This window comes from Podarcis erhardii (assembly GCF_964252035.2).
Source record: "Podarcis erhardii genome assembly, chromosome: 6".
NCBI classification, from domain to species: Eukaryota; Metazoa; Chordata; class Lepidosauria; order Squamata; family Lacertidae; genus Podarcis; species Podarcis erhardii.
The window spans coordinates 37,859,525-37,887,366 of NC_138510.1; the positions used below are offsets into that span (position 1 = coordinate 37,859,525).

The 27,842-nt window shown below is 44.6% G+C and overlaps 1 protein-coding gene across 1 annotated transcript; it reads left to right on the forward strand.

Moving 5' to 3' along the window:
- Nucleotides 1–27,577, forward strand: INKA2 (inka box actin regulator 2). The gene is made up of 2 exons (XM_081865020.1): nucleotides 1–641; nucleotides 25,620–27,577. Exons 1-2 carry the CDS (start codon nucleotides 573–575, stop codon nucleotides 26,664–26,666), a joined length of 1,116 nt encoding a protein of 371 aa, XP_081721146.1. The 5' UTR covers nucleotides 1–572; the 3' UTR covers nucleotides 26,667–27,577.
- Nucleotides 27,578–27,842: the final 265 nt, after the last annotated feature.

Sequence of the window (27,842 nt, forward strand, 5' to 3'; positions counted from 1 at the left end):
GTGCAGATAGAAGACACCCTCGCAAACTTGGGAGCCTGCTCTCTCCTTAAGCCTCGCCTCTGCCGCCTGCTGCTGAAGCGGCTCCGAGCTGCCAATCACCAGCAACGCTCGATCCGCGCGCTCCGCGCGTCGAGATCTCTCCTGCCTCTCCAGGTTGCTGCTGCTGCTCCGCTGCTCGCGCACCAAGCACATTCTCTTGCCAGCTTCTGCAAGAGGCAACTGCGCGCGGGGCGCACGCCTGTTTGCAGCCGGTGTTTGCAGGCTTTCCGCGCGCTGCAAGCCTGAGATTCAGCGCGCGCGGCGTGCATGTGCCATTTCAACTTTTTATCTCTTTCCTAAGGGGAGATCGGGCTTCTGGTTTTCCTTGGTGAAGTGAATAAGAGAAGGCAAACTTCCAACCTTCTACTTTTGGAGAGAGCGATATTCTTATCCAGAGTGACCAATGGGCATTTAAAGGGCCGCTGGATTAGTTGGCGCTGGCGAGGAAAACACCTCTCAAGATTGCCTGGCCGGACTTGGATGGTGGAAGAGCCGGAATCCCTGCAGCAGCTGAATTACTCCAGAGCTACCCGATGGACTTGGATGTTAGGATGGAAAAGAAAAACATGGATCATTACCTACGCCGTCTGAAGCAGGAGTTGGTAAGAAATGCCCGGGAAAAGAAGGGACTGGGGGACTGAGTAGGAGGAAATAGAGTCTGCATTTGGGATCTGTCTCTTGCTCCGTTTGCAGCTTCCCTGCTAGGGGGTGTCAGTCAATGAATGTTGCCTCTCTCCCGCTCTCCTTCCTGCACAGCGCTTATTTCCCGGGCTTTGTTTAGAGATCTCGCCGTGTCCTTCCTTTGCAGCTGTGTGGCCTCCAATTTCCCCACGGGGGATTTTTTGTTTCCTTCCAAGCCCCTTGGATGAGATGGGATAAAGAGGAAGACTCCACAGTCCTCTCCCACCCCCCACGACTCCATCACGGAAAGTGGTTTCCAAATCTGTTTGCACAGTTTAGCTTTTGCCGCTGACACGGTGGCTAAATCCCATTGACAGTAATAGGTGTTTAACCCTTCTCTCAATGTGTGTTGGTGTCTTACGCTCAGCACGAAAGAAGGAACCTCTTCTCTTTTCTGGCTGGGAGCGCTGGCACCGACAGCCACCCCCCTCACCCCGCACTCCTTTGCTCTTCCTGCAAAGGCATCGCCTTCTGTTTGTTTAACTGTGACAGGGAGCGGTGAACTTTGTAATCAGTTCAGACACCGAGCCCTTTATCATGAGCCCTGAAAGGGATTATAAACTGGCATCGCATCACAACCTGTTACTGTCTTCCTTCCCCACGTTCCTGCACTGTTAGTGTGAGCATCTAACTGGATAGAAAGCTGCACACACCCACATCAAAACTGCGTTCTCCCAAGACCTAACTGTGTGCCTCCATGCATTTTCTCCTTCCTAACCTGGACCTGTCAGGCAGGTTTACCCTTGGGCTCCTTCCCAACGTAACTCATCAATTTTTCTCCTCTGGTAGCCCAGCTCTGAAACATTTCTTTTTCCAGAGCACAGATGTGGCCGTATTATCTCTCCAGGCATTCTGGTTGCCTGCCACTTCTTTTAATTATAGGGGTGCCTACCAATCTTCAGAGGCAGACGCATACCACAAGACAATCATTTCCCATTGGCTTTCTCTCCTAAGCTTCTGTTTTTTGTTTGGTATTGTACAGTTTTGCTAATAGCCCTGCTGGAGCGTTTTAATTTTCATGCAAAGTAGCGACATCCAGTTCTGGAAGATGCCGAACGCCACTTGTTCAGTGTCCTAAAAGGAAATGCTGAGCCTCGCATCAAATTTCCATCTATAGAATGTGAGCCTGGAATTCTGGAAATATCTGAGGTCCATTACCCATTACACCAGCTACACCAGATAGCTGTTGCCATTATTGTTATTCCCATTTTACAGACGGAAAACTGAGGACCCACAGCAAAGTTCATACAATTTGAACCTGAGTCTCCCCAACTGTGCAGCTAGACCATGTTTCCCTTTTATAGCCGAATCCCTCCACTACTGACTCTGAAAGATTTGCATTGACCCGTATTGAATGACTCTAGCTGTGCATTCAGATAAAAGAAAACTGGAATCCTGGTAAAATTCAATGTAAAGGTGATGATGCTCAAGTGATGAGATGCAAAGAGCTTTGTCATGTCTCCCTCCTTTCTACCTTGGCAGTGGAGATCCACCACTATACCTTACAGCACATTCTGACTCCCACCCAATCAATTCCAGTTCCTTCCCTGTCTTGTCACTGCCTGTTCCATCCACAGACACTTAATCTAATTTATGGTGCTGGAGGCAGGCCAGTCAGCTAGAATTTTTTTCTACCCAGACTTTTCCCCTTAAGGACGTAGCCAAGCTGCTTTGCAAAATCCTGCACATTTTCTTTAGAAATGCAAGAAGAATGTTATTTCTGCAACTCTTCTAATCTGTGTATTGTTTTACAACCCACTTTTCTTAGCTACTTTCGCAGCTACCCTGTAAGGTAGCGTGTGCATTCCCGTCAGCATATTACCATCTACAGACTAAACAAATGTTGTCACCTAGTGATAAAGTGGGGCGGAGTTGTGGCTTAAGTTCCTATCTCCCAGATCCACATATAATACCTTAATTACTAGACTGCACTGCTTCCAAAAAGGAGAAGAGATCAGAGTTGTTACCTCTCTCTTAGATGTAAATGGCCCTTTGGGCAGAGATTGACGAGTGTGATACTGAGCACCTCGCACTGACATTCTGCCCTTCCTCCACCCCACGGCTCAGGCACAAGTGTTTCTTGCCGTGACATGTTTGGGCTTGCCCACCAGCAGATGCATCTATCTGATGCCCTAGTTTTTTGTTCTAATGGATTAGTAATGAAGCATCGGGATGTCTTTAAATAAAGCGCTGGAATTGTTCAGCAGGGCTATGAAAAGAAGAAGAAGAAAGTTCATGTCACATGTGAATAAATAATAGCAACTGCAGTTCTGAGAGAGAGGGGGGGGGGAAGGTCATGGAAGAGTCAAAATGGTATGAAGAGCTTGGGGATACAAAAGCTTTCTTTACATCCAAAAGATGACTACCACCAACACTAGTGAATAAAATCCAAGTGGGGCCAGCCCAAACTGGAATTCATAATGCGCTCCAGTGTCTTAAGACCACGATCTGCCAGGGATTTAATTCTAACTGGAACCATAAAAGCAGACTTTTTAAAGTGCCAGAATGTTGCTCAAGTGTCATGCGCATGGGATTGATGCTTTAGTGGAGGTGTGCAAAAGTGCCAAAGTCCCATTTACAGCCCAGTCCTAGGCATATTTACCCAAATGGAAGCCCCAAGTAGGAATATATAGGATTACAATCCTGTACAGTCGTACCTTGGAAGTTGAACGGAATCTGTTCCAGAAGTCTGTTCAACTTCCAAAATGTTCAAAAACCAAAGCGCGGCTTCCGATTGGCTGCAGAAAGCTCCTGCAGCCAATCGGAAGCAGCAGAAGCCCCATCAGTCATTCAGCTTCCAAAAATAGTTCACAATCCAGAACAGTCAACTTCCAGGTTTGCGAGGTTTGGGAGCCAAAATGTTTGGGAACTAAGCTGTTCGACTTCCAAGGTACAACTGCACTCACACAAGCACTGAAGATGCACTGCCAGCAGAAGGCTGCTGCATCCAGTGTGTGCTCAACTTGCTGAGGGAGGAGAAAACTGCAGGCAGAAAATACAAATATGGTGTAAAATGACAGACATGTCCACAGTGTTCCTGAGAATGCAACCCACCAATCAGGGAATGTGCCAAGGATGGTGTCTGTGAGGCAGCCAATGAACTCATGGGCATGCCCCAGAAATCATCACATGCACAACTTGCCCCCCTGTTCTATCTACCCCAGCCAGCAATGGTCCTGCTGCCAGTCCCTCGGGGGCCCGCCATGCTTGGGTTTGAATCACCTTGCACATAATCCACCTAAAGGGGAGAGGGCCCACAACACAGCACTCACACATCTCCTTGGGGCAGGATACATACAAGCAGGTTGCAGAGTCCTCTTCTTGGATGGGGTCCAGAGCCACCCATGGGACAAGCAGTCCAGAAGATGGGCAGGAATATGCAACGAAAGTGGCCGCAGGATAGGAGCCTCTGTGGTCTCCCTGCAAAGGGCAAGGGGTTAGGAAGCAGGAGATTGGAGACCAAGCCTCACCAGGGGGAAGGGGAGAAATACAGCCTGACTCTCCTCTCGCATGCCTGGCAAGAAATATGTCAGGGTCAAAAGAGAAAGGGCTCCCAGGACTTGAAGCTCTATAGAGCAGTTTCCCGACCACTTAGCCACAACATTGGACAGGAATCTGCCCCACTGCCTTAAGACCCGTTTATACGGGTTGCAGCAGGAAACTTAGCCAGATAGAACAATTCATTCTATATATGCAGGGGGACCCAGGTTTGAATCCACGGTACAATCCCACATTAGAAAATGTGGCAAATGGTAACCTACATGTAGGCACACCCTAGCCAATCAGAAGGAGGGCAGCATGGACCAATAGTACGGCCCCTGCATGGACCAAACAGTCCTTTAGGTCCGGCTCCTCATCCTGAGAACCCATTGTGTTCTGCCGGCATGTTTTTGTGCTATATCTTGCCTTGCATCAGCATAGTGGGGCTTCTGCTGAACCCTACAGGCCCTCAGGCACCACTGCCCCAGACCTCCTGGGTCTTGAAACTCTTCACTTTAGGATTGTGCCTTTGTAAGCAGACCCTGAAATATAGATTCCCTGCTCCACTACCAAAAGTATTAATTCCAAGCAGTTTCAGAACTGCTTATATTTTATTCACTTAGATTTTCAAAGTTCTGTCTGTTATTTGGCACATGGTGCATAACAACCGTCCAAAGTATAAATAATGCAAAACAAACACACGCAAACAGTCAAAGCACTTTAATCATCTAAATTTAATGCTTGCGGACCATAAAAGATGTGCATCATTATGCCTAATCACTAAGCGCCTGCTTCAGTGAAATGAATTTTACACTTTATTTAAAATAAAGTAAAAAAGATCTTACAACTTGTTGAAGGGGCTTCTGAAATTTGAATTTCAAGGAGGGGTGCTCTTTTTCCCAGATCTGTGCCCTGGGAGCAATCTCATGAGAATCATATAGATACACTTGAACTTGAGAACTCTTGCAAGTATCTTGCAGGCACAGCTGTAGTTGGAGGGAGTTGTCCCAAACATCAGGATCGGGAAGGATGACATAGATGTTACTATTGTAAAGAACAATTGGCATGGGAATTAATTGGTACATCAATGAGTTTCAGGTTGCTGCTCACTCTAGAGTAGGAATGGGGGAGAAATTTGATTGAGTTTGCATTTAAAGGTGAACCTACCTAGTTTGCACTTTCTGACACATTATGAGAACTGAAGCACAGCCTTCCTTCAGAATTCACACGTCTCTGAATTTTGCAATGCAGTTCTCCGGCCAAGGGATGTGTACAAAAAACACATACACTAGTTTAAATCCATAAGAATACATATATAAGTGAAAATGATAGACAAGAACGCATTGATTTAATTTTATTTTTTGCAAACTGTTGGGGAAATGTGAAGAACTCAATTTGGGAATGGAAAACTGAGGGGATGAGAAAAAACTAAAGTGACAGATTCACCCCATCTGTACTCTGTCTGTACTCTATCTGTACTCTAAATCAGTTGATTTTAGTAAATCTACCTTGGATAACCTGTGAATAGCTCCTCTGTTGAGTACAGTGTACTCCTTCATATGAGCAAGCCATGCAAGTAGACAACAGGCACTGCTGACTTCAAGAGAGTCGGATGGACAAAGGCTCTGTATTCCACATCATGGGAGAAGAGAAAGATGGGAGGGGCTCAGCTGTACCCAATGAGACTCCCAGTTGCTTTGTATTGGCCAGGCTGAGATTACATCTCTAGAAAGAAGATGCATTTCTATATAACGCGTCTTTTGATTTGCTAGACGACATTATGCTGTTGTCCCCACTTCCAAAATTTCTCCTGTGGTCATGACGTCAGATCACCTTTCTAAACAGAAAGCTGATATTCTCAGAGTTTTATTCATGATCTGTTAGTTTATATGATTTGAAGAGAAACCTGAGTGTTTTTCCCAGAATGGCCTCCTAGAAGTACACAGCACAATACATCTCAGAACAAAGGAAGCTGCCATTTACGGAGTCAGACCATTGGTCCATCTAGTTCTGTGTTGTCAACACTGAGTTTCAGCAGCTCTGCTGTGGTTCAGGCAAGGGGCAGTCCCAGTCCTCCAGGGATTGAACTCCAGAACTTTGGCATGTGAAGCCTGTGCTCTAGCCCACAGCCTCAACACTTCCCTTAAACACATTTATATGGAACATGGGAGGATGCCCGATATCAGGTTGGATCATTGGTCCATCTGGCCTAGTATTGTCAACACTGACTGTCAGCTGCTCTTCATGGTTTCAGGCAGGTCTTGCCCATCTCTACCTGGAATTGCTGAGGATAGTAATATTTATATACAGTTGTACCTTGGTTGTCGAACGCCCTGGAACTTGGACGTATTGGCTCCTGAATGCCGCAAACCCGGAAGTGATTGTTCCAGTTTGCAAAAGTTCTTTTGGAACCTGAATGTCCGACGGGGCTTCTGTGGCTTCTGATTGGCTGCAGGAGTTTCCTGCAGCCAATCAGAAGCCACGATTTGGTTTCCGAAAGTTTTGGAAGTCAAACAGACTACTGGAATGGATTCCATTCTACTTCCAAGGTACGACTGTACTGCCCTTCGTCCGAAGATCTCAGGGTAGTTCACAAGATAAAAATACAAGATAAAAGCACAAATAAATAGTTAGAACGAAACAATAACCCCCTGCCGCACGCAGTATATTAATAAACATATGGAGCATGTTTTCAAAGTATAGTTAGATTATTCAACAACTCAAGGAAAGTAAATAGCATCTTTCTTTCTTTTTTTGAAAATGAAACAGACCATGCTCTCCACAATTAATTCGGGCAGTTTCCCATGGATTTTATCAGGATTTAAATAAGATTCTGAAGCGGCTTGTGGATACTTGCTCAGGTTCTGTCTGTGCTTATGTTCAATTTCCCTGTGATTGACGGGAGAAAAATGTTTGCCCGTTTGAAAAGATAAAATCTTCTGCAATATAACTGTCTGGCAGCACCACACCCAACCCTGAGGCCTTGGCCCCAAAGTGCAAGAGCATGAGCCGTGGGAGCCTGGCATGGTTCAGAGGGCGCAGGTTGGAGTCATATCCTCATGCGTCCGTTAAGCACAGGTGCACAGAAGTACTCAAGTGTGGCAGATGTGGCCTGGAGAATGGGATTACCAATATTATAAGGCTAGACAGGTAGGGCTAGACAAGAAGCACAGAGATGCAGTGATAAAAAAAGCGTCCCTAACTGACTTTTTACCTGTTACGCAATGCTAAAATTATACCCAGTACTGCCAGGAAAGGAAAAAAATTGGCAGCCTTGCATAGAGTGCAAGCCAGAATCATTACATTCCGTGGGAGTTTTGCCATAGCTTTAATGGAAACTGAATGACACTCTTACCACAGAATCAAAAGCACATTGACTTGGAAGTAATTTTTTCGAGAACTGGATTGATTTTCAAAAGTGCAAGATCAATCCCTGAGCATCAGGGTTAATCAGCATATGATTTTGCAGGCTCCAGCTCCAAAACAGTTTCCCCCCCTTCTATATAAAGGCATCTCCCCACTTACATGGGGGTTACGTTCCGGGCTACATAAGTGAAATCACGTACAGTGGGGAGCACCCTCCAAAAGCCGCTAAATGCCTATTTTTCCAGCTCTCCCGCTTTCTTCCCAATCCAGACCAAAATATCTGCAGTTGAAGCTCTGGGGCCAGATGGAGGATGCATGGGAAAGTGGCAGCAGCTGAGCTACCCCACATGTTAGCTGCTAGGTGGGGAGGCTGAGCAGCCTAAACAAAGCCCCGCTGTGCCTCTGGCATCTTCAGGGCTTCCTCTGCCCTTGCTGACGTCTTCTTTGGGCTCTGGGGAGGGTCTTCTCATGAGTCAAAAGGACTCTTCATCTCCTGCAGAGGTTGGATGGTCATCTGTCATGGATGCTTTTGCTGAGATCCCTAAATTGCAGGGGGTTGGACTAGTTGACACTTGTGATCTCTTCCAACTCTACAATTCAATTATTCTATTTCTTGGTATGAATCTGTTTATTTATTTATTCCCCAGTGCTTCATGAATAGGCAGTCACACATAAGGAGAATGCATGTAAGCTGGGAGGGTGCTATTTGAATATACTTACGGCATAAGCTTGACAAATTCTTGCTCTCCAGTGATGCCAGAGCTCTGGAAGTCTGACCCAGCCATGTGCTATAATTTGAGCATCCTAATGAAGGCTTGTGGGTGTATTCTCCAGCCTTAGCACATGTGTAAATGGTTTTAGATTTGATCTTTGATTTAGGTGCTGCATTGATTTGGGCTCACATCTTTATGATCTCATATACCATCTAGCTGAGCAATAAAGTAAATTTGCTGGGACAAGAGAACTACGCTAACAGAAGCCATCCTACATTCTCCTGATGTGAAATATTTCAAATCAATACTCTCTTGAATTAAAACAGATGAAATTTCATTTTTCCAAAAGGCAAGCAATTTAACAGATAGCTAGAACCATCTGGACGCATTGGGGCTGGGAACTGAATCTGTTGACCCTGACTTTTTCCACCACTTAGTTCATTACCAGCCAGGTCATGACTTGAGTTATTAATGCAGCAGAACCAAAAGTAGCCTTTTTTATATCCCCAGAAAGGGACAATAAACATGGTATTCTTCACAGTTTAAGTAGGAGTTCATTTTTACGCTCCCAGTTTGCATTGAATAAAATGCTGATCTGCAGTATGCAGACACAACAAGCACTTGTTTTCTGTGTCAAGAGGAGCAGAATAAATGTCAGATTGCAGCGAGGTCTTGTAAGGCTGGCCCACTTAAGGAAGCAAATCTTGTTAATGGTTGGTAATGTAAGGGAGGGGAAAGATAATGACAGCCAGCAGGACAGGAACTTAGCTTGGCTTTGTTTGATGACTGTTTCAACCTATTGCTTTATAGATGCTGGTAATCATGACAACGTACATTGTTAGGGCTTAATGTGAGAAATTTATTCTGCCAAAAAGCTCACTTTAGTGCCAGCCTCAGCTTAAGGTTTTCTTCCTTCCTTTTTCTTGCCGGGTTCATCATAGTATGGAGAACTGTTTTGGGCTAGGATCTGGGAGATCGGAGTTCAAATCACCACTAAGTGCAGGGATGATTTTGGGACCATCATTGTCTCACAGACTAATGTACCTTGACGTGCTTGCTGTGAGGATAAGTTTCAGAGGAGGAGATTCATGAACTTGAGCTCTTTGGAAGAAAGATGGGATATAGATGAAATAATATGGGGTGGATTTGAGTAATCTGTTGTAATCTGGTGGCCTGTGTGAGGCCAAAATTTGGCGCCACAAAATGGATCTTCTCAGTTCTGGATCTTCTCAATTTTACACCCCCTTGACTCAGTGCCTTTGCAGGGGAACTGCCCACACTGCCCTAAATCTGGTGCTGAATAATATATGAACAAATTTAAACATAAAAAAGAAGAAACAAAAAAAGAAATAGGATTTCTGCATCCGAACTAGAACTGGCACATGGTTCTTTTTTTTCAAAGTACGTTTTTTGAGGTGCAAACCAAACCCTGCACATATGTATAAGCAGACACAGAGAGACTCACAAATCGTTGCTCTATAGCATGCTGGTGATGGTTTAGAACTTCTGATCTCTAAGCAACCTGTAGAACAGACTTCTTATTCCAGGTGCAAGCTTTTATATATGCAATTGTTTTACCTGTTTTTTATATACTATATGTAACTTTTATATATGTTGTTATATTGTAAATCACTTCAGAGGGTGCCTCACAAGAAGTGATTCATAAACAAAATGAAATAAATATAAACACCATCATAACAACAACATCTCACACCCCTGTGAGGAATTGCTGGTTTAGAGCACAGAGTTATGTACAGGCAACAATTGATTAACGCACGTCTGAATGATATGTGATTGTGCTTGGTGCCGAACCCAGAAGTGACCTGAAAACGTCACTAAACACATCAGTAAAAGGATGGGGTGGAACGGGTGGAAGCGTATTTATATGTGCTCCACTGATGCACACAGAGGGCTAGGAACAGCTGTCCTATTGAGTGAGACATGCTAAGAGGAAAACAGGCCTTCCGTACCTCAAATGCTGGGCTGTGTTCTTACCACCAACTGTATAAACATGATATGAAACTTACATGCATCTTGGTACCTGTTCGCTGCCAATGCAAGAATTCCCATGCATAAGAAAGCATGCAGAAACATAGCTCATGATCTAGCCGTGTGCGGATATGAACCTGTAGGCACTTTCCACAAATGTGGTAACTCCAGAAGTGTTGCCACAACCAGAGGAATTGTTCCTGAGCATCTATGCTACTGGGTCACACATTGTGTTTTGCCCACATGATCTCATACCAGTGGCTTTTGGGGAGCAGTGCTCTGGAGTAGCAAACTGCATGTGTGAGTGTCCCTAAGCTTACTCCACATTTGCTGTTGCTGTTCTTGAGCAACATAATTACCTGAACAAAGCCTGGTACATTTCGGTCTGACGTCCTTGCGTTCAGCATCTTTGAGTGTCCCATGAGCAGTCATCGTCTATGCAGATCAGTGGCTGAGAGGCAGCATCTGTTGATACACAGTTTTGCCAACATGTGCTGAGCTGTGTGAAATATTGCTTGTATAAATACACTCTGAATATAAATATGCTGGAACTGGGCTTCCCATCAACTCACAGTCAAAGCCTGGCCAAACGTCTGCATGATCACAGCTACCCTAAAATAAATGTGAACTGAATGAATGGAATACCTTTTCGTGTCCGGGTAGGGGGTTTTCCCATGGAAGCTGATAACCGCTGGTGCACTCAGATTTCTTTCCAGATGGCTTTCATTCAGATAATTTGAATTGCCCAAATACAAGCGCTTGAAATTTGTGATCCTCTCAGCTGGCACCTTCATTCATTAGAAAGGGCACAGCTAGATCGACAACAGTCCAGTGGATGGACAACCGGTCCATTTTAGCCACTGCACCAGGTTCCCAAAAGTGACTTTCCATTGGCAATCCTGCAGTCTCCCAACTGGATCCTGTATTCTTACTGGAGCAGGAGGAGGTGCAGACAGAATAACACTGCTGCAGATTAATAGCTGTGCTACTGTTTGCCGCATTCAAAAAAAATCTGGCTCAATGTTTGCTTGGAGATAGACTAATGAGGGAGTGTAGATGACATAAGTTTTTTAAAAAATAAAAAAAATATTTTCACAGGCATATTCGCCAGTAACTCTCCCTGCTGCTGTCAGTTCCTTCGGACAGATAGTCTTGCAAAAAATAAAATAAGACCTATCATGTGTGGTTGGATGTGTATTTATTACCAATAGCAGGCAACATGGTGGGGTAGCAACACTCACCTGATCTCCTGACACCTGGGGTGCTGCTGCTTACTGGGAGGGGAGGGGTGATGCAAACACACCGGCAGAGTCAGTCTGGAACTCCTACTGGTGCATTTGCGCTGCTCTGACCTCCCAACTATCTTGCCCCCTCCCCCTTGCTAATAAGCAACAGTGACTGTTGTTTGGAGGTCAGGTGAGCTCCGTTGTCCCACCCAGTCATACACTGCTGTCTATTAGTGCTGGCTTTACGACTATGAGATTTATAGGAGGTTTTGCCCTTGCCACCCATTTTATTATTGCTTGAAATCGTCTCTTTATCTGTTCTTCTGTAAGTCACCTCAAGGAAGCATTAATCATAAACACTTCCTATAAGTATTTTAGAATAATAATAACAAATAAAACCAAAATACTGAAAAGCAGAATAAAAGGGGGGGGAGTAAAAACAGCTACCCAAGCTACTTTCGTTAAGATAGTTTTAAGCATGTTAAGGTTGCAAGCCTATACAGTCATACCTTGAAAGTCAAACAAAATCTGTTCCGGAAGTCCATTCGACTTCCAAAATGTTCGAAAACCAAAGCGCAGCTACTGATTGGCTGCAGGAAGCTCCTGCAGCCAATCGGAAACCACGGAAGTCCCATCAGACGTTCGGCTTCCAAAAGAATGTTCGAAAACTGGAACAGTCACTTCCAGGTTTCGATCATTTGGGAACCAAAACATTTGTGAACTAGGCTGTTCAATTGCCAAGGTAAGACTGTACTTGCTTACTTGCGAGTCAGTCCCTTTGAACTCTGTGGGGCTTAGTTCTGAGTAGACATGTATAGGATGGCCCAAGGGAAAAATCCAGAATGCTTATAGCTCAAAGGCCTTTGGAAGCAACTAGGAGGTTGTGGGGCAGGAGCGTTATTTTGATCACAAATGGTGCGATCTGGATCAGGGGCCATACCTCTAAAATGTATATCAAAAGCAGATAAATAAACCGCAGAATAGATTATCTCCAGGTAAACATGTTGTTTATTAAGGACCTAGATTGGAGAGCTAAAAAAGTAATTTTTTTACACAGTGATATACTTTATTGATGGGTTCACAAAATGACAGGCAATCTGTTATGGGGAGATAACTGTGCTGTTCTTCAATTCCATTCTGCCTATTTTTTTGCAAGAATTGAGCATATAAAGGGGTGGAGGCTGGGGAAAGAGGGCTCTGAAGCAAAGGGCAGGAAGGAGCAACGTGGGACACCTCCCTCCCAAGATGTTTGACCCCACTTCCTGCCATGCCTGATCATTGACCATGCTGGTCATTGGAGTCGGGAGTCCAACAACATCTACAATCACCTGCTTTCAATTCTGCTGGTTATATTTTTATATTGATTTAGATTGCTTTATGTGCACCACTTAAGGATTCTTTGATTAACTGGAGGATACATTCTTCTAAATAAAAATAATAAGAATGGACATAATAAACATCTGAAGAGCCACAGACCCTCCATCCCTGCCCTAACCCATTGCACTAGTGCCAAAATAACATGCACTCACGTAATATAAGAATCCCATTTGAAACTCACCCGACAGCAGCACCATGGCAGAGCTGTGTATAGTCAAACATAAAATCCTGCTCATCTAATTTCCGGCTCATAAATTTTGCCATGGATTTAAAATCTCTGAAGGGAATAAATCGCTCTTCAGCCTTACAGATAAAGAAAACAAATGACCAGGAGGGAGCTGGAGACAGTATCTTTCCAATTTCCTGTTCATCAGTTCAACTGAAGTGCCAAAGACCTACATCAGCATAGGCCTGGGGAGACACAGGCACCCATGGATGCATAACCCAGAGCAGCTTTTGCAAATAGTAATCTTTCGTGATTTTGACGCGGCATGAGTGCTGTTAGCCTGCCAGCATCCTCAGACACAGCTGGGCGTTGATATAAATATACGGGCTCTGAAAAAGATGGTATCACTTACTTGCAAGGAGCCTGCATAAAAAATGATCTTTCAGAGACAAAAGGCTGTTCATGCAAGGGAAGGGTTTGGTATATGCCACACACATAGTGCTATCTCCTGTGTATTCCTTTTACTGAAGGCACATCTCTTCCAGGAGAAGGAAAGGCATGGAAATGCAACAATCATCTTTCTTAACTAGGTCAAGCACTTAGACACAGGTAGCCTCTATCTTGTGCTTATTGCTATTCTTGGTCGCAGGTGTAGGGATAGACAGATCACTCTGTTTCTAATCCAAGTCAGTTCCACAGGTATTCATTCAAAGTGTTCTGCAGCCATTTCCACATCAATCTGTTTCCACCCCACTTCAAACCACACCGAAATAAGAAGTATTTCCCCTTCACAAATAGGCACTGAAAAACCTAAAGTTTTCATGGTTATACGTTATCCTAAACTATGCATTTCTTGTACGTGATTTTTATATATACTTTTGGTTATGACTTGTAGAAGTCGGTTAGCCTATAACCTGTTGGCCCACCATCTGTTGTTGATACAACACTGCAGAGCAGGAATAAGGTGCAATCTGGACATCAACAGCCTAGGAGTCCCTTCTGAAAATTGTAGCCAAAGACAAGGTCATGAATATGCCACGGTCAGCAGGCATTGTCTGTTTAGTACAGAGGCCGAATCAGAGACGGGTATGCAAATGTCTCTAGTTGTGGTGTTAATAAATAGGAAGGAGTGGTCTAGTGGAAGATTAGACGGGAGCAAGTGTGGGTGGTGGAAGTGGTAGGCAGAATCCCAGGATGGAAGTCAACATCACTCTGTTCCAAACATTATATCTGTGCATGTATTGCAGCTTCAGAAATGGAACAATACCTCCCTGCGTTTTGTTCTGGTGATTCTCTACCCCCTCCCCATGCCAAGCGAATTTTGAGGGAGGAGAGGAAACTCCATGGTACAATTGGAAGTCCTTGCACAGCGCAGGGCTGGCTAGGGCAATCCAGCCCATAGAATTCAGGGACAAAGTAAGGCAAGGGAAGCAGAAGGGAACTTCAGGCCTAGGGATTCAATGTGACCCTCCAAATCACGCTGTCTGGCCCTCAAATCTCTCCCCAGGCCACACACCCTTTACTAACCCTGGTTTGAACCCTCCTTGAAAGTTTTGGCCTGGCTGAAATGTGTCCTTGAACGTCAATAATGCATCTTGCTTCCCTAAACAAAGGATAGAGAGGTTTGTGTAGAAGCTAGCCTTAGTATGTAAAAGTGTAATTTACATGCATTGCTTTGTTCACTTTTATGTCTGGCACCACCCACCAATGTCATGTGCCCCCCCCAGAAGGTTGTTGAGAAGGGAATGCGGCCCTCAAGTCTGAAAACCTTTCCTCATCCTTGTTTTAGGATATCTCAAGACCTAAGCACAGCAAAGTAAGCTGTTGCCTCTGTGATGGGCTGTAGATAGCCCAGAATTAGTTGTACCCAGAAGTGACTGTTCACTTGCCTTAGGTAAAGCCATTCAAGGTGCCAGCAGTGCCACATCAGAGCCCTTGTGCCAGATCAAATCTACAATTAGAGTGAGGTAATGAAAACATGCAGCTGCAGAAGGCTGTGTGCATGTGTGCGTGTTTAAAATCACCCCCTCTACAAAACATTGGAGAGTGAGGATTTGTCCTTCTCACCCAGAGTTGTATTTAGCTCAAATTTTGCATCAAAATAAACAGTGATGGAAGGTGTGAGACTGAAAATCCAAGAGCTTGGCAGTGTTCTGCCCACCCCTGCCCTGTACATCACAGTACAACAGAAGAACATTCCTTGTGATGGAGAAAGCGTAGCTCCATTATTTGTATGCCAGCTGCCTCCTCCTGGCTTCTGTGACACTCACTGGCTTCCATGTAGCAATTTGTATGTACAATTCACATGCTCGAAAAATACACTTCCTGAGGAGAGGCTGTCTGGGTGGTGTTCCAGTAAGATTTAGATGTTAACTCAATTAGCCACCAAGGCAATAGTGTGTAAATGCAGCTATAGTAATGTGCATTATCCTATTGACCTCCCATTACCGTCTCTGCCTCTGCTGGCAGAATTCACAGCTGAAGAGCAATTGGGTTCACAAGTTGACAGCCCAGAATGGGATCAGTGAGAGGCAATGGCTTCTTTCCTTGTGGATGCAGCCTCACATATCACGCACAAAGACCTTTGCTCTTGAAAACACTTGGATGTATGTCTCTCAGCGAGAAATGGTTTGCTACTGTTCATAAATGCGCCATTGCTTATTTTATGCTTGGGTGGTGTTAGATTATGAAGCGGCACATCGGAAATGTTTGTTGGACCATCTCTAGAGACCCCCTAGGGATGTTTTTGCCATATAGAGATTTGCTCAGATCATGAGGGGGCGGGGCTTATTCAGAGCACCCAAAACCGTGTCTGGTTTAATTTCAGCTTTTACATTTTTATATGGTTTGCCATTGTTTTATTTCTGTTTTCAGTTGTATTGTATGAATGTTGTGTATGTTATTGGGATTTGCATGGCCAAGGAAGGTTCAGTCCAAGCTCTTAGGCAGAATTCTCAGCCATTGCCCACAACCTGATTCTATAAACTGTATGATCAGTGTTCTTCTACCTTAGGGAGATGTTGGGGCTCCCAGCACCCCCAGCTCTCTGTTCTAGACCACCAACCATGTAAAGTTACCTCTTTCTCTCTCACAGTTGACTCTCCTTTATTGGCATCCTGTCTACTAGCAGATAATTCATTCGCCAAATGTGGCCAAATATGTAGCCAAAACGCCACCAGCAGAAACTGATCAGCAGACCCAGGTTTGTAGAAGTAGACCCACCACCCCATACCCAAAATACCTTCAGGAACACCAGCGGGGAGGTTAGGAGAAGGTGTCAATGCAGCTTACGAACTAAGCATGCTCAGTTGTATGGAATGCTGACTGCTTTGGATGGAATGAAAAATTGATGGGGAGAGGAAATGGAATGAAGGATATTGGAAAGGGCATGGCTACCTGAAACTCTTAACAGGAGTACTCCACGCTACTTTTTATTCATAAAATTCAGATAGCCTTGTGCTGATACTCCTCCTCTTCTGAGGCAACCCTGGAAAGAGAGACGGGGAGGGGAATGCAGTATCAGACTGGAAACCATGAACAGGAAACCTAGACAAGTCGATAATTGTTGCTTGTTAGCATATGCTTAGGGGCAATTGTATCAGACATTGTGAAGGGTTGAGAGGGAGTAGCTTTGCATACTTAGTCAGATAAGGTCTGGATAAGGCCAGGAAGAAAGCTGAGTCAGCTACCCTGCCTTCGCCATTCCTCCTTAGGTCATGGAAATGCAGCTTGTAGCTTATCCATGTGGCGCCAACCTTAAACTACCTTTGACTCATATGACTAAAAGGTAAAAGCTCTGGTGGATTACCATGCAGGGAAATGGGATTAGCACCCTTTGGCTACATTCCCTTTGGTCTGTTACAAAGCTACAGAGAATCACCCAAGGCACACTTAGTCCCAAACAGTTTGAAACTAGTTGTTAGCTCTGAGTCACTCGAGAGACGCACATTAAAGAAATAGCTTTTCTGTTGAAACTCCACAAATCATGCAAGATATAACTTCTCAGTGAATCTACGCCAGGGGAAATGTAAAACTGGGACTGCATAGAGCTGCATCACAATTTTTTAGCTTAATTGTAGGATTAATTTAGGTGAGAGGGGGGAAAGTTCTGACTTTCTAGCACTAGTGCAACCCAGAAGCAACTCATCAGCTTAATCACACATAATGAAGAGGTACCCTTGCTGCAGGGTGAGAGCATCACTGACTTTAACACCTCCGGATATCTGCAGATCTGCACCCAAGAGTGTAAGTGTGCATGTTTGCCTTTTAAAAGGTTTAGAAATTAACTAAAACATATAGTTGCAACACTTCATTAGTTAGTTCAATAAATCGCTTTCAATTGATAAAAATGTGCATCAGGAATCATACTTTTTATTTTTTAAATGTGTACAATTTTCAATACATGTAATTCTAAAACCCTAATAGGGTGGTCAGGGACGCGGGTGGCGCTGTGGGTTAAACCACAGAGCCTAGGACTTGCTGATCAGAAGGTCGGCGGTTCAGATCCCCGCGATGGGGTGAGCTCCTGTTGTTCGGTCCCTGCTCCTGCCAACCTAGCAGTTCGAAAGCACGTCAAAGTGCAAGTAGATAAACAGGTACCGCTCCGGTGGGAAGGTAAACGGCGTTTCCGTGCGCTGCTCTGGTTCACCAGAAGCAGCTTAGTCATGCTGGCCACATGACCTGGAAGCTGTACGCCGGCTTCCTCGGCCAATAAAGTGAGATGAGCGCCGCAACCCCAGAGTCAGTCACGACTGGACCTAATGGTCAGGGGTCCCTTTACCTTTAATAGGGTGGTCATTCCTATTGTATAAAGGCAGTCCTCAATTTGTAGGTCCAGTTCTGGTCTGGAGCCAAATTAATCATAGACTAATCAAAGATTGCCTGATTTAAATGCAACTACAAGCTATAGCTATAACAATCCAGGAAGCGAGAGGGAATCCAAACACATGGGGGGAAGGAGGATGTGAGTGGGTCCATAGCATAGTCACGACAGTCAAAGCATAGTTTGTCCATGACATCTAGAATGAACCCGAGTGGTGGACTAAGGTAATAGATGATGAGTGGGTCAGAGTTGAGAACACCCAGCTTCAAGTCTGATGTCCATGTTTTTGTTGATATTGCATTTGCACTTACAACACACCAAACCAGTGCAGAGAGTGGGTAGGCTCATCATTTTTTCGTTTCAAAGGGGCTGACGCAGTGGATTGTCCATTTTGTTTTCTTAATTTTTGTCTTCTACTAGCAAATTCCAATATACATACTTCTTCACTGGAAGATTTGCTTGAATGCAGCACCTGCATCAATTACTTTATCCATGCAGCAGCAGCACCCCGCCACTGCCAAGAAACATCACCCCCATGGAATTGATGTCATTTCTGTAAAATCCTTTTGTGCTGATTATAGCATCCTTTTCGAATAATCCAAATATTGTTCGTTGAGGGTTCTGTTTCCTCCCCCTCTTTATTAAAAGCTGCCATGGCAATCCCCCTTTTCCTGTTCCCAGGGTTTCACTTAACAATAACTTCCTCTCACAACACCTCTTTCATCCAGGGGCTGGACATCTGTCTTCCTTCCAATTATGAGAAGCTTCTTCTGGCTTCTAGTTCAGCTGGGCCGTGTTATCCCTCTTTTCCTCCATCTGTACCAAAATATTACCACGGTCCTGAGCAGCACAGATGTGGTGACAAGCTGGAAACAAAAACAAATTTGTCTCAAGGGGATCGACTGACACTGAATTCCAGGGAAGCATTGCAAATGCTGGCTCTCTTACAAAAACAAATAGATCGGCAGAGAGATAAGACACCCAAGTGTTTCAAATGAGGTTCTCTTTTATGCTCATTTCCAAAGACTTGAAGTGGTTGGTTAAGGTGGGAAAAGACAATTGAAATAGACCAAGATATTAACCTTAGTTGTGCTTATGTCTTCAGAAAGGACATGTTTTGTTTTGTTTAAATAAATATGACATTGAGATTAATATAGGCCCACCTGATTCTGGAGGCATTGGATAGTATCTGCATATTCAAGTGCAAGCTTTGCCGGGGTAACCAACCTAGTGTCCTCCAGATGTTGTTTGACTTCAACACCCATCAGCCCCAGCAAGTATGGCTGATCTTCATGGATGATGGGAGCTGTCCAACAACATCTGAAGTACACTGTATTGGCTACCTCTGCCATCTAATTCCACTATGACATCCTCTTGAGCTCTTCCCTCTTTATTTCCTTTGCATTTCCTGCATTTCCCATTTCTTCTGAAGTTAGGTTGCACAAAGCAGAATTCATTGCTAACAGTCGTGCAAAAACACAATTGCTTTGGATACAGCCTATTTGATTTGTAAGTATGCATAGCATAAAATTCATGGAATTAATTTGAAAGCAGTTTAGATACAGCCATTTATCGTGAGAACCTCAAAACCAGAGCCTGAATTCATCTCAGCCTATAACTTGTTTATACAGTTGTAAGGTGAATCAAAAGTTGAAGCAGTAGCATTTACAAGACTACTGAGTGCTGCCAAGCAAACATAAAAAACCAAAAACTTATGGTAAACTATTAAAAAAAAAAAGCTTAGCATATTTGTGTGCCTTTTCGCTATTGTAAACAAAAAACAATAGCGCTAACAACAGTCAAGAAAAATGTTTTGGGGTTTTTTTGTCAACTGAAAAGCAACTTTTAAGTAGAAACTAATTTCTTCCTATATACACAAAAATCTAAGTCCATTGCCATTCTGCAGTTTGTGTAACCTCAGGTCTCATCCTCAGAAAATTACGCAACTAGGAACAAATTGAGAACAAAATGGGTCAGGACTCGCCTAAAACTAGCAGAGACCTTAGGAGTATAGAACTGAATATTCTGCGTCTTTGCTTTTAGAACTTTGTTTTGTTCCTGCAAAAGATATTTAGCTAGCATATGGAATATAGGGTTCTTACATTTCCCATGTGTAAGATTTTCAGAGCAAGTACCACAGGAAAATTCCTTTAGTTAAGTAAATCCGTTAAATTTTTCAGGAGATGCCACTCTATATACCTGTCAGTTGGCTTGATGAGAAGTTTATCTTCAGGGCACTTTACGTAACTATTGTGCCTGATTATATAAAGCTCACCTAAATAAAAAATGCCAGCTCTTCAATTAATTATGACCTTTGCATTCAGGCCTGGGCTGCAGAAGTTGGTGGTGAGAACAACACAAGTATGGATTCTTCTCTTCTCTGCCTTAGATGACCACTAAGATGCTGTAGAAGAAATGGTCCCAGGGCTTTGAGTTTCTGTCTGCAGCCCAATGTCTTTGGATCTCACTGTCAGGCTGTGCAATAGGGTCAGATCAGGGCAGCAAGGGGCAAAACAAGATAGCAAAAAGGCCATGGACTGTTTCTAGCATCCAAATCCCAACTCTCAAACAAAAAACGACACTTGGACTCAATCTTCTCAAGGCTGCATTCACACTGCGCACAGGCTTCCCAAAGGCATTTGGTTGGTCTCTGTGAGAACAGGTTGCGTGTCAAGGACCCCCAAGACACCCCTGAATAAAAACATGGTTCACACATCATTTTTGTTTTGGTTTTTGGCATAATTTTGGCCACAACTTTATTGAATTACAGTATGTGAGTGGTTGCTTAGGCATTGGTTAGCGACTATCTGTTCCCACTTGGAGGTAGGAACAGAACTGACAACCACACCGGTGCAGAAGTCAGTAAGGGTAAACAATTTTGGGGAGAGAATAAAGCTGGGTGCCAGGCTCACACCTCTCCCCAAATGTTCTCTGGGGCTCTTGCGTGGCCCTAGCCCTTTGTCAGGGATACAGACAAAAGCATGGCAAGCCTCTGGATTCCTTTAATGGAATTCCCTTGCAGCAGCAGCAGCAGCATTGAAGGGGCAGGCACAGCCAACCTCATCCCCTCCAAGAACCAAAAAATTAACCAATGCCTAACTGCAACTTACAAGTTGTGACGATTTGCTACACAGTGGGCAAGAGGGATGTGGGTGGCGCTGTGGGTTAAACCACAGAGCTTAGGGCTTGCTGATAAGAAGGTTGGCGGTTCGAATCCCCACAACGGGGTGAGCTCCCGTTGTTTGGTCCCAGCTCCTGCCAACCTAGCAGTTCGAAAGTACGTCAAAGTAGATAAATAGGTACCGCTCTGGCGGGAAGGTAAACGGTGTTTCTGTGTGCTGCTCTGGTTCGCCAGAAGCGGCTTAGTCATGCTGGCCACATGACCCGGAAGTTGTACGCCGGCTCCCTCGGCCATTAAAGCAAGATGAGCGCTGCAACCCCAGAGTTGGCCACGACTGGACCTAATGGTCAGGGGTCCCTTTACCTTTACCTTTAGGCAAAACTCAAATGGCACCAGCCAAGTCAATCAAATGGTAGAATTTCTACCAGGCCGCTGCTCCAAAGCAAACAACCCCATGACAGCCATAGCAAGGTCAGCGCAAACAAGCCCTAAATAAAGGGAGGGTGGGCGGGCAATCCGATGTGCACAGTGAAAAGAAGAAGCACAACGCTGTGCACAGGGACCTATATAGCACCCCCATCAATCAAATAAAATTGCAACCATCAATTTTCCCCAGCAACATTGGGGGTGCCCAGTCAAATTTGCGGCCATCCAAATTAACCCGCCCAGCAACAGGGGATATCATGGTTGCTCCCATCACAACACATGCTCTCCATGAAGGAGAACCCGCTTTGTTGGACTAGATGGCCCACTGGCCTGATCCAGCAGGCTCTTCTGAACTTATTAGGGTTTTTGTTTCAAAAAATCCACACACTGATGTTGGAATGTGGGGAACTGAACTTAAGATGGGGGGGAATGAGAAACGGAAAGAAGCTGAAGTGGACAGATTTGCAAATAAGCAGTGAGAAGAGTGAGGAAAAGGAGCAGTAACTTCCACATTCCTTGGGCTTTATGAGATGGTGAGAAGCAGGGAGGATTGTGGCGAGGAGATGAGCCTCCAAATCCTGGTCCTAAATGTCTCATCTTAACAGCTGGAAGCAATTACTCCTGGAGTCAGCTAGTTAAAAGTGCATAACAATGAATAAGACATGTTTAGGGACCCGTTGTTAATTAGCCATTATTTTGAGTTCCCTTGCAGCTTTAACTGAGATGCTTTAGCTCACTTCACAGCACACCCTGCCTCAAAATGGCACACAGAATCTCTAGTGCTTTAAGACATTTTGCTGTGGGATGCCTTATGTAACAAGCCTTGCATAACTTCTGCTAAAAGCACCTCCAGCAGCATCAGGCTCCATCTCTGAGGATTTATGCCAAAATGCAAGTGAAGTTTGAAGTTAGTTTTTTTTAAAAAAAAAAAAAATCATAATATCAGAGTGGAACTATAAAGCTGGCATCCGTCTGTCTCGGGAGACAATAAAGGATTGCGCCTTTGCGGGGGGTGAAGTCAAACTGTTGGAAGGTTATAGCACCTGCTGTGGCTGTAGAGACCGATACAGGAGAGGCATGTTTTGTTGCAGCTGGAGCAGATGTAGGCATCAAATTGTCCTGCTGCAGGTACACCACGTCGTGTCTTCTCTCTGAGCATCCTTAGCACAGTTACCCAAAAACTACACATTTCGTTTGGAAGGGTGTGTGTGAAAATGTTTGCAAAACTCAGTGCCCCCTTTTGGCACTGCTAGATCCAGATCCACACATACACACACACTGTGCGCCCCCCCCCCCCCAGAAAAATAGGTGCTGGTACTTACCATGAAGTTGTTATAGTAAGTACCACACTTTTTAACAATGAAAAACAGGTGCCGGTACTGCATACCCTTGAGAACCCCCTGAAAAAAACACTGTGGGTGTGTATCCATCTCAGTGTGCCCATAAAAGAAAACCTAAATAGTTCTTGGACGAGTTCTTTCTACTGAGCCCAATCAGTCGTCAGTCGTGCTCAGGACCATTTGACGTGACTGACAATGGTTGCCCAAAACCTCCAATGAAAGGCCTTGTTCCCAGCCTGGTTACTTAAGATATTTTAGCTGAATGGGGTAGAAGTAAAATTTGGGTATATATTCTGCCACTGGAAAAAAATGAAAGGAGAGAAATGTTTCCTGCCTAGGAATTAAGCTCAGGCCATAGTAGGGAGAGTGCCAAATCTGGACCATTGGACTCAACCCTTGTGCTCCTTTGTTATCATCTCCCTCTCTTGAGACAGACGCTGGGAATGAGCGCGCCTGAAATATTAATAATTCCTAATAGGTCCTTGTCACATGAGGCGTGCTTTGTGACGATACCCCTCCTTCCTCCACCCCTCCAAAAAACGGGGGAGTTAATTGAATCAATGAAGTGAACAGCACAGCCATCCAGCATATGCCGGCTTCCCCTGTCAGCCCCAGTCATTACTGCAGGACCCATTGTCACTCCTCGTTGCTTGATTACACCACTTGGCCTGCGAGGGGATTTGATGGGAAGTGTCCAATGAGGGGCCAAGCTGTTTCCAAAGTCAGCTTTGCAAAGCCCCAGATAAAAGGGGGCTTCCCTTAATAAGGCAGGAAAAGGTTAGGACGAGAGGCATTACAGCAAATCTGGAAAGAGGTAAGGTGATAGTTTTCTCTGAGGCTTAGATAACAGATGGGCTCCCAGGAGGTTCTGCATGTGGGTAACAGAAGAGCTGTTTCTTTTCTAGGAACACGCTTATCACATGTGTAGAAAGTCGGCAGAGCTTTTTGCAGCTTTGGCTATGAGCTAGCCAAGAAGGAGAGGGCTTTTAAAATTTAATCAGAAGTTAGGAGAAGCTTCCTCTCAGCCTGGCAGCTCCTTGCTCTGATATGCTGGCAGGCAGCTGGGTTCCTTGCTTCTTCTTCAGCTGCCTCTCTAGGTCCAGTTTTGAGCCTTAGTTATTGGAGAGGCACTTGCATGCTTCTGGGTACGTTTAGCGGTCTCAGCACGGTACGAGCCTCTCTGATCCTGACGAGATCTTGCATTCTCTGCTCCCAAGGAAACAGCTGAACTGGCAGGCAGCAGAGCTAATGTAGTGAAATGATGGCAGATAATGCCTGGCAATGTGGATGCCAGCCTTACGCATGGGTGTTAAAGGGGCAGCTGCAGAGCAAGAGAGCCTCCCCCCCCCCAAAAAAAACCCGCACTTAAAGAGAATGCAGTGAGTTTTTGAGCAACGCATGGTGATAACAGACATGTAGATGCAGGCTCAGCCATGAAACGGGTTGAAAAGCTAAGCACATCAAAGAGTTCCAGCTTCTCTCCTGCAGCTCTGTGCAAGAGAGAACAAGAGGGTATAATGGCAGGCAGCTGTTAGGAAGTATGGCCCGATTGTTTTATGATGCCGCATTGGGAATCAGATCTGGTTCCTCTGTAAGGGAAAGTGTGCAGTGAAAGGGCAGAGCGGAGAATTTAGAAGCTGCAGAAAATAGCCGCCGTGTTTAGCATGGCAGGAAGGTAGCAAGAAATCCGTGCTAATGATAGGTCTAGTCTGGAAGCAACCCAGGAGAGGGCGGGGGGGGAACCCCCCCTTTTTCTTGTTTAAGTTTATAAACTTGTGTGTGTATTTAAAGCAATAATCCCCTTTACTGATGATGATGATGATCATAATAATCACTGTCATTGATAATATATTTTTGGTATTTCTTAGAAGTATATGAAGCTATGACTTGCGTTTCTGCAAACAGCAGATAAGGTGGTAAGTCTGTATCTGGACTGCACCATTTCACATTTAAGGTACAGGCTCAGATCACTGAATGTTCTTCCATACAAAAACATTCACTTCAGATGCAGAACTTTGCACATCGTGTCTTCCTCCTGACATACTAGCCGCCTTTGTGCATGGAATTTTTTTGTATGGAGAATATAATCATGTGAGCCCCTGCCCATAGTTTGAAATGGTACTGCCCATAGCCAGATTTGCCACTTCATCTGCTGTTTGTAAGAACTAGGCCACTTTCTCAGGGTAATAGGGTTAATTTTTTATAAGGAATCTTGATGCTTGATTGCATGCATGATATGTGGTGTGTTTTTTGAAAAACAAAACAAAACAAAACCCTGAATTTATATCCTGCGCTTCCTCCAAAAGGAGCCCGGGGCAGCATAGAAAAATAGAAAACAAAAGATCACAGTTCTGAAAAAAATTGTGGGCGTACCTCTGTGGAGGACTACGTGCTACCAACTCACTATTTGGGAATTGCCCAGGGAGCTGACTTGTAATACTGAAGTAGTTTGTTGTGCACACTGAAGAAGAATAAAACTGATGAAATTCATTCAAATGCTCGTTGGCTGAAACATAGGAGATGATAGATGATAGCTAGATAGGTGATAGATGATAGATTAGATAGATAGATGATAGATAGATAGATAGATAGATAGATAGATAGATAGATAGATGATAGAATAAAAACTGTACCAATGACCAGATCAGATTATACAGCTTTCAAATTCTTTGCAGTTCTGTATCCTGCTGAAAACATAGAAAGAATCCAGCCTAGTAATGCATGATATTTATAGATCTCTATATAAGGCCAGACGAGTGGAAGAGAACAGAGTTCACTTCTCTTTCTATGTTGTCTCAATGAGATCTGCTGTTGTCATTTGGCTTCTTCTGCACTAATCTGAAATCCTCTTTTTCTCCCCCCTCTCCTAACAGCTTTCCATGAAGGAGGTTGGGGACGGGCTACATGAACAGATGAACTGCATGATGGGTGCTCTGCAGGAGCTGAAACTCCTCCAGGTCCAGACAGCTTTGGAACAGCTGGAGATCTCAAGCAATCCAAGCCAGGTTCCAGGAATTGGCCAGCACCAATATTGTCAAAACAATAAGGAGGCACCAAGGGCAAGGTGTGAAGCCAGCAGACAGGGCGAGAAGCTGCTGGAAAGAAGCTACTTGCAGGGCTGCAGTTCCTCAGCCTTTTCGTGCTCTACTCAGGGGTCACAATCCGCCAGCCCGCTTCACCGCATCACTTTGTCAGACAGTAGCCATGGATACATGGCTTCTTCCCTTAACAGCATAAGCAGTGAGGACTACTATCATCCGAGCGGAAATTCATCCACAGTGAGCACGGCAGAGTACCATTCTCCGAGGACGTTTGAGTCGTCCAGTGAGCACATGACGAGAAGCTGGTTTTCCCAAGACACAAACAGCTGGTCCGAGAGCAGATCGGGGTGCAGGGAATGTCAGTTCTCCGATGAGACCAACGACTGGACTTCCTCGCTGATGTCTCAGAGCAGGAATCGACAGCCTCTCATCTTGGGCGACAACATCTTTGCTGATTTGGTTGGAAACTGGTTGGATTTGCCTGAGATAGACAAAAAGGTGGAGAAGAACGAGACAACCCTGTCAAGCAGCAGGTCCCAGGAGTTTTGCAGGAAGTTCTCCCTCACGGCCAATATCTTTAAGAAGTTCTTAAGGAGCGTCCGGCCAGATCGAGACAGGTTGCTGAAAGAGAAGCCTTGCTGGCTGCCGACAGAAGATAAAGAGGCCGAAATCTTAAAGAGGCCCAAAAAGGCAAGCAAACAGAAGGGGACTTTTTACTTCCCGGTCCATGGGAACATAGCAAACTCACACGACAAAGCAGAAAGGTGCCAAAAGAAGGAAACAGGCAAGGCCAAGGCCAAACATTGCACCAAGAAGATCCACAACACAATAGAACACACTCAGTCAGGGTTTGATTTTAACACAGCTGTATGGGTCTGAACTCCCAGAACATGTTTGCCTCCACTGTTCTGCCCCAATCAGGAGATAAAACAGTGAGAAAGGTGGAAGAAAAAGAGATATGGCATGCATGGACTGGGGTGAGGAAAGGGAGAAGGAGTTGATCTCCATACATTGACACAAATCACTTCCCAACTAACATCTATTGGATAAAGGGAGTCAGTTTGTATGCAGAAACTCCCCACACTAATGCTTAAGAGAATCTTGCACAGTTTGGGGAAGGAGGGGGCACAGCAGCGTCTTAATTAGCTGTTCCTCTAGACTCCCACTTTCATAGGCTTCAAGGTTGCCAAACATTTTCAGTTCATCTCTGATTCAGGTAGCAAGAGAATGTTACGTCTCAGTATGTGTGTGTGTGTGTGTGTGTGTGCAAGCTGGTGTGTGTGTGTTTACAATTTAACTCTGCTTTTTTCCTGTGTGCACTAAATCCTGGATCACACTCCGGGCAAATGAATAAGCACTTGATAATTAAATTAAGAGTGAGGGTTGGATTTGTAAGAAAAAGAAGAAGAGAGGCTGTGGGAAATGATTTGAGTGAAGTTTGTACAACCACATTGCGTTTTGACTGTTCTTTTTCTAAAGTGTTTTTTTCTGGCTCACCCCTCATGATATGTACTGTACTAGAATGTGTCTAAGGAGTGCTATGTAGTGAGTAGCCAACCCATCGCTGCAACTTTAGGGTTACCAAACACGCTTCACCTCTTCATTTTGCCCTCAAAGCCTTAAACTCTGATGCCACACTGAGGTCCCAAGTTGCAATAGACCTTTCCTTGACTTTATTGTTTCATTTTGCATTTCTTACTCTGTACAAGTTTAGTCTTGTGAGAAATTAGTTCTCCGACGATCAGCTCTCCCAAGAGTTTGTTATTAATAAAGCGATGTTCCTCTCTCCACGTATGGCTTGGTGGGGCTGTTTGTGCATTGTGAGAAACTTGTGGAACAATTCTCATTATGCCTCGGTTATGTAGGCGGCGAAAAGCCTCATGTCACATGTCTCTGATGGCAGGAAGTTGAGGGTTCAGAAAGAAAACTGAAAAAGTGACAATGGGTGGTAAGTCTGTGGTGATGGTTTCACTGGATGTTGGGACTGGCCCTGAATTCCCAAACTCCACTGCTTAACACCTGGCCGATTTTCTTGGGCCCTGCATTCCCCATCTG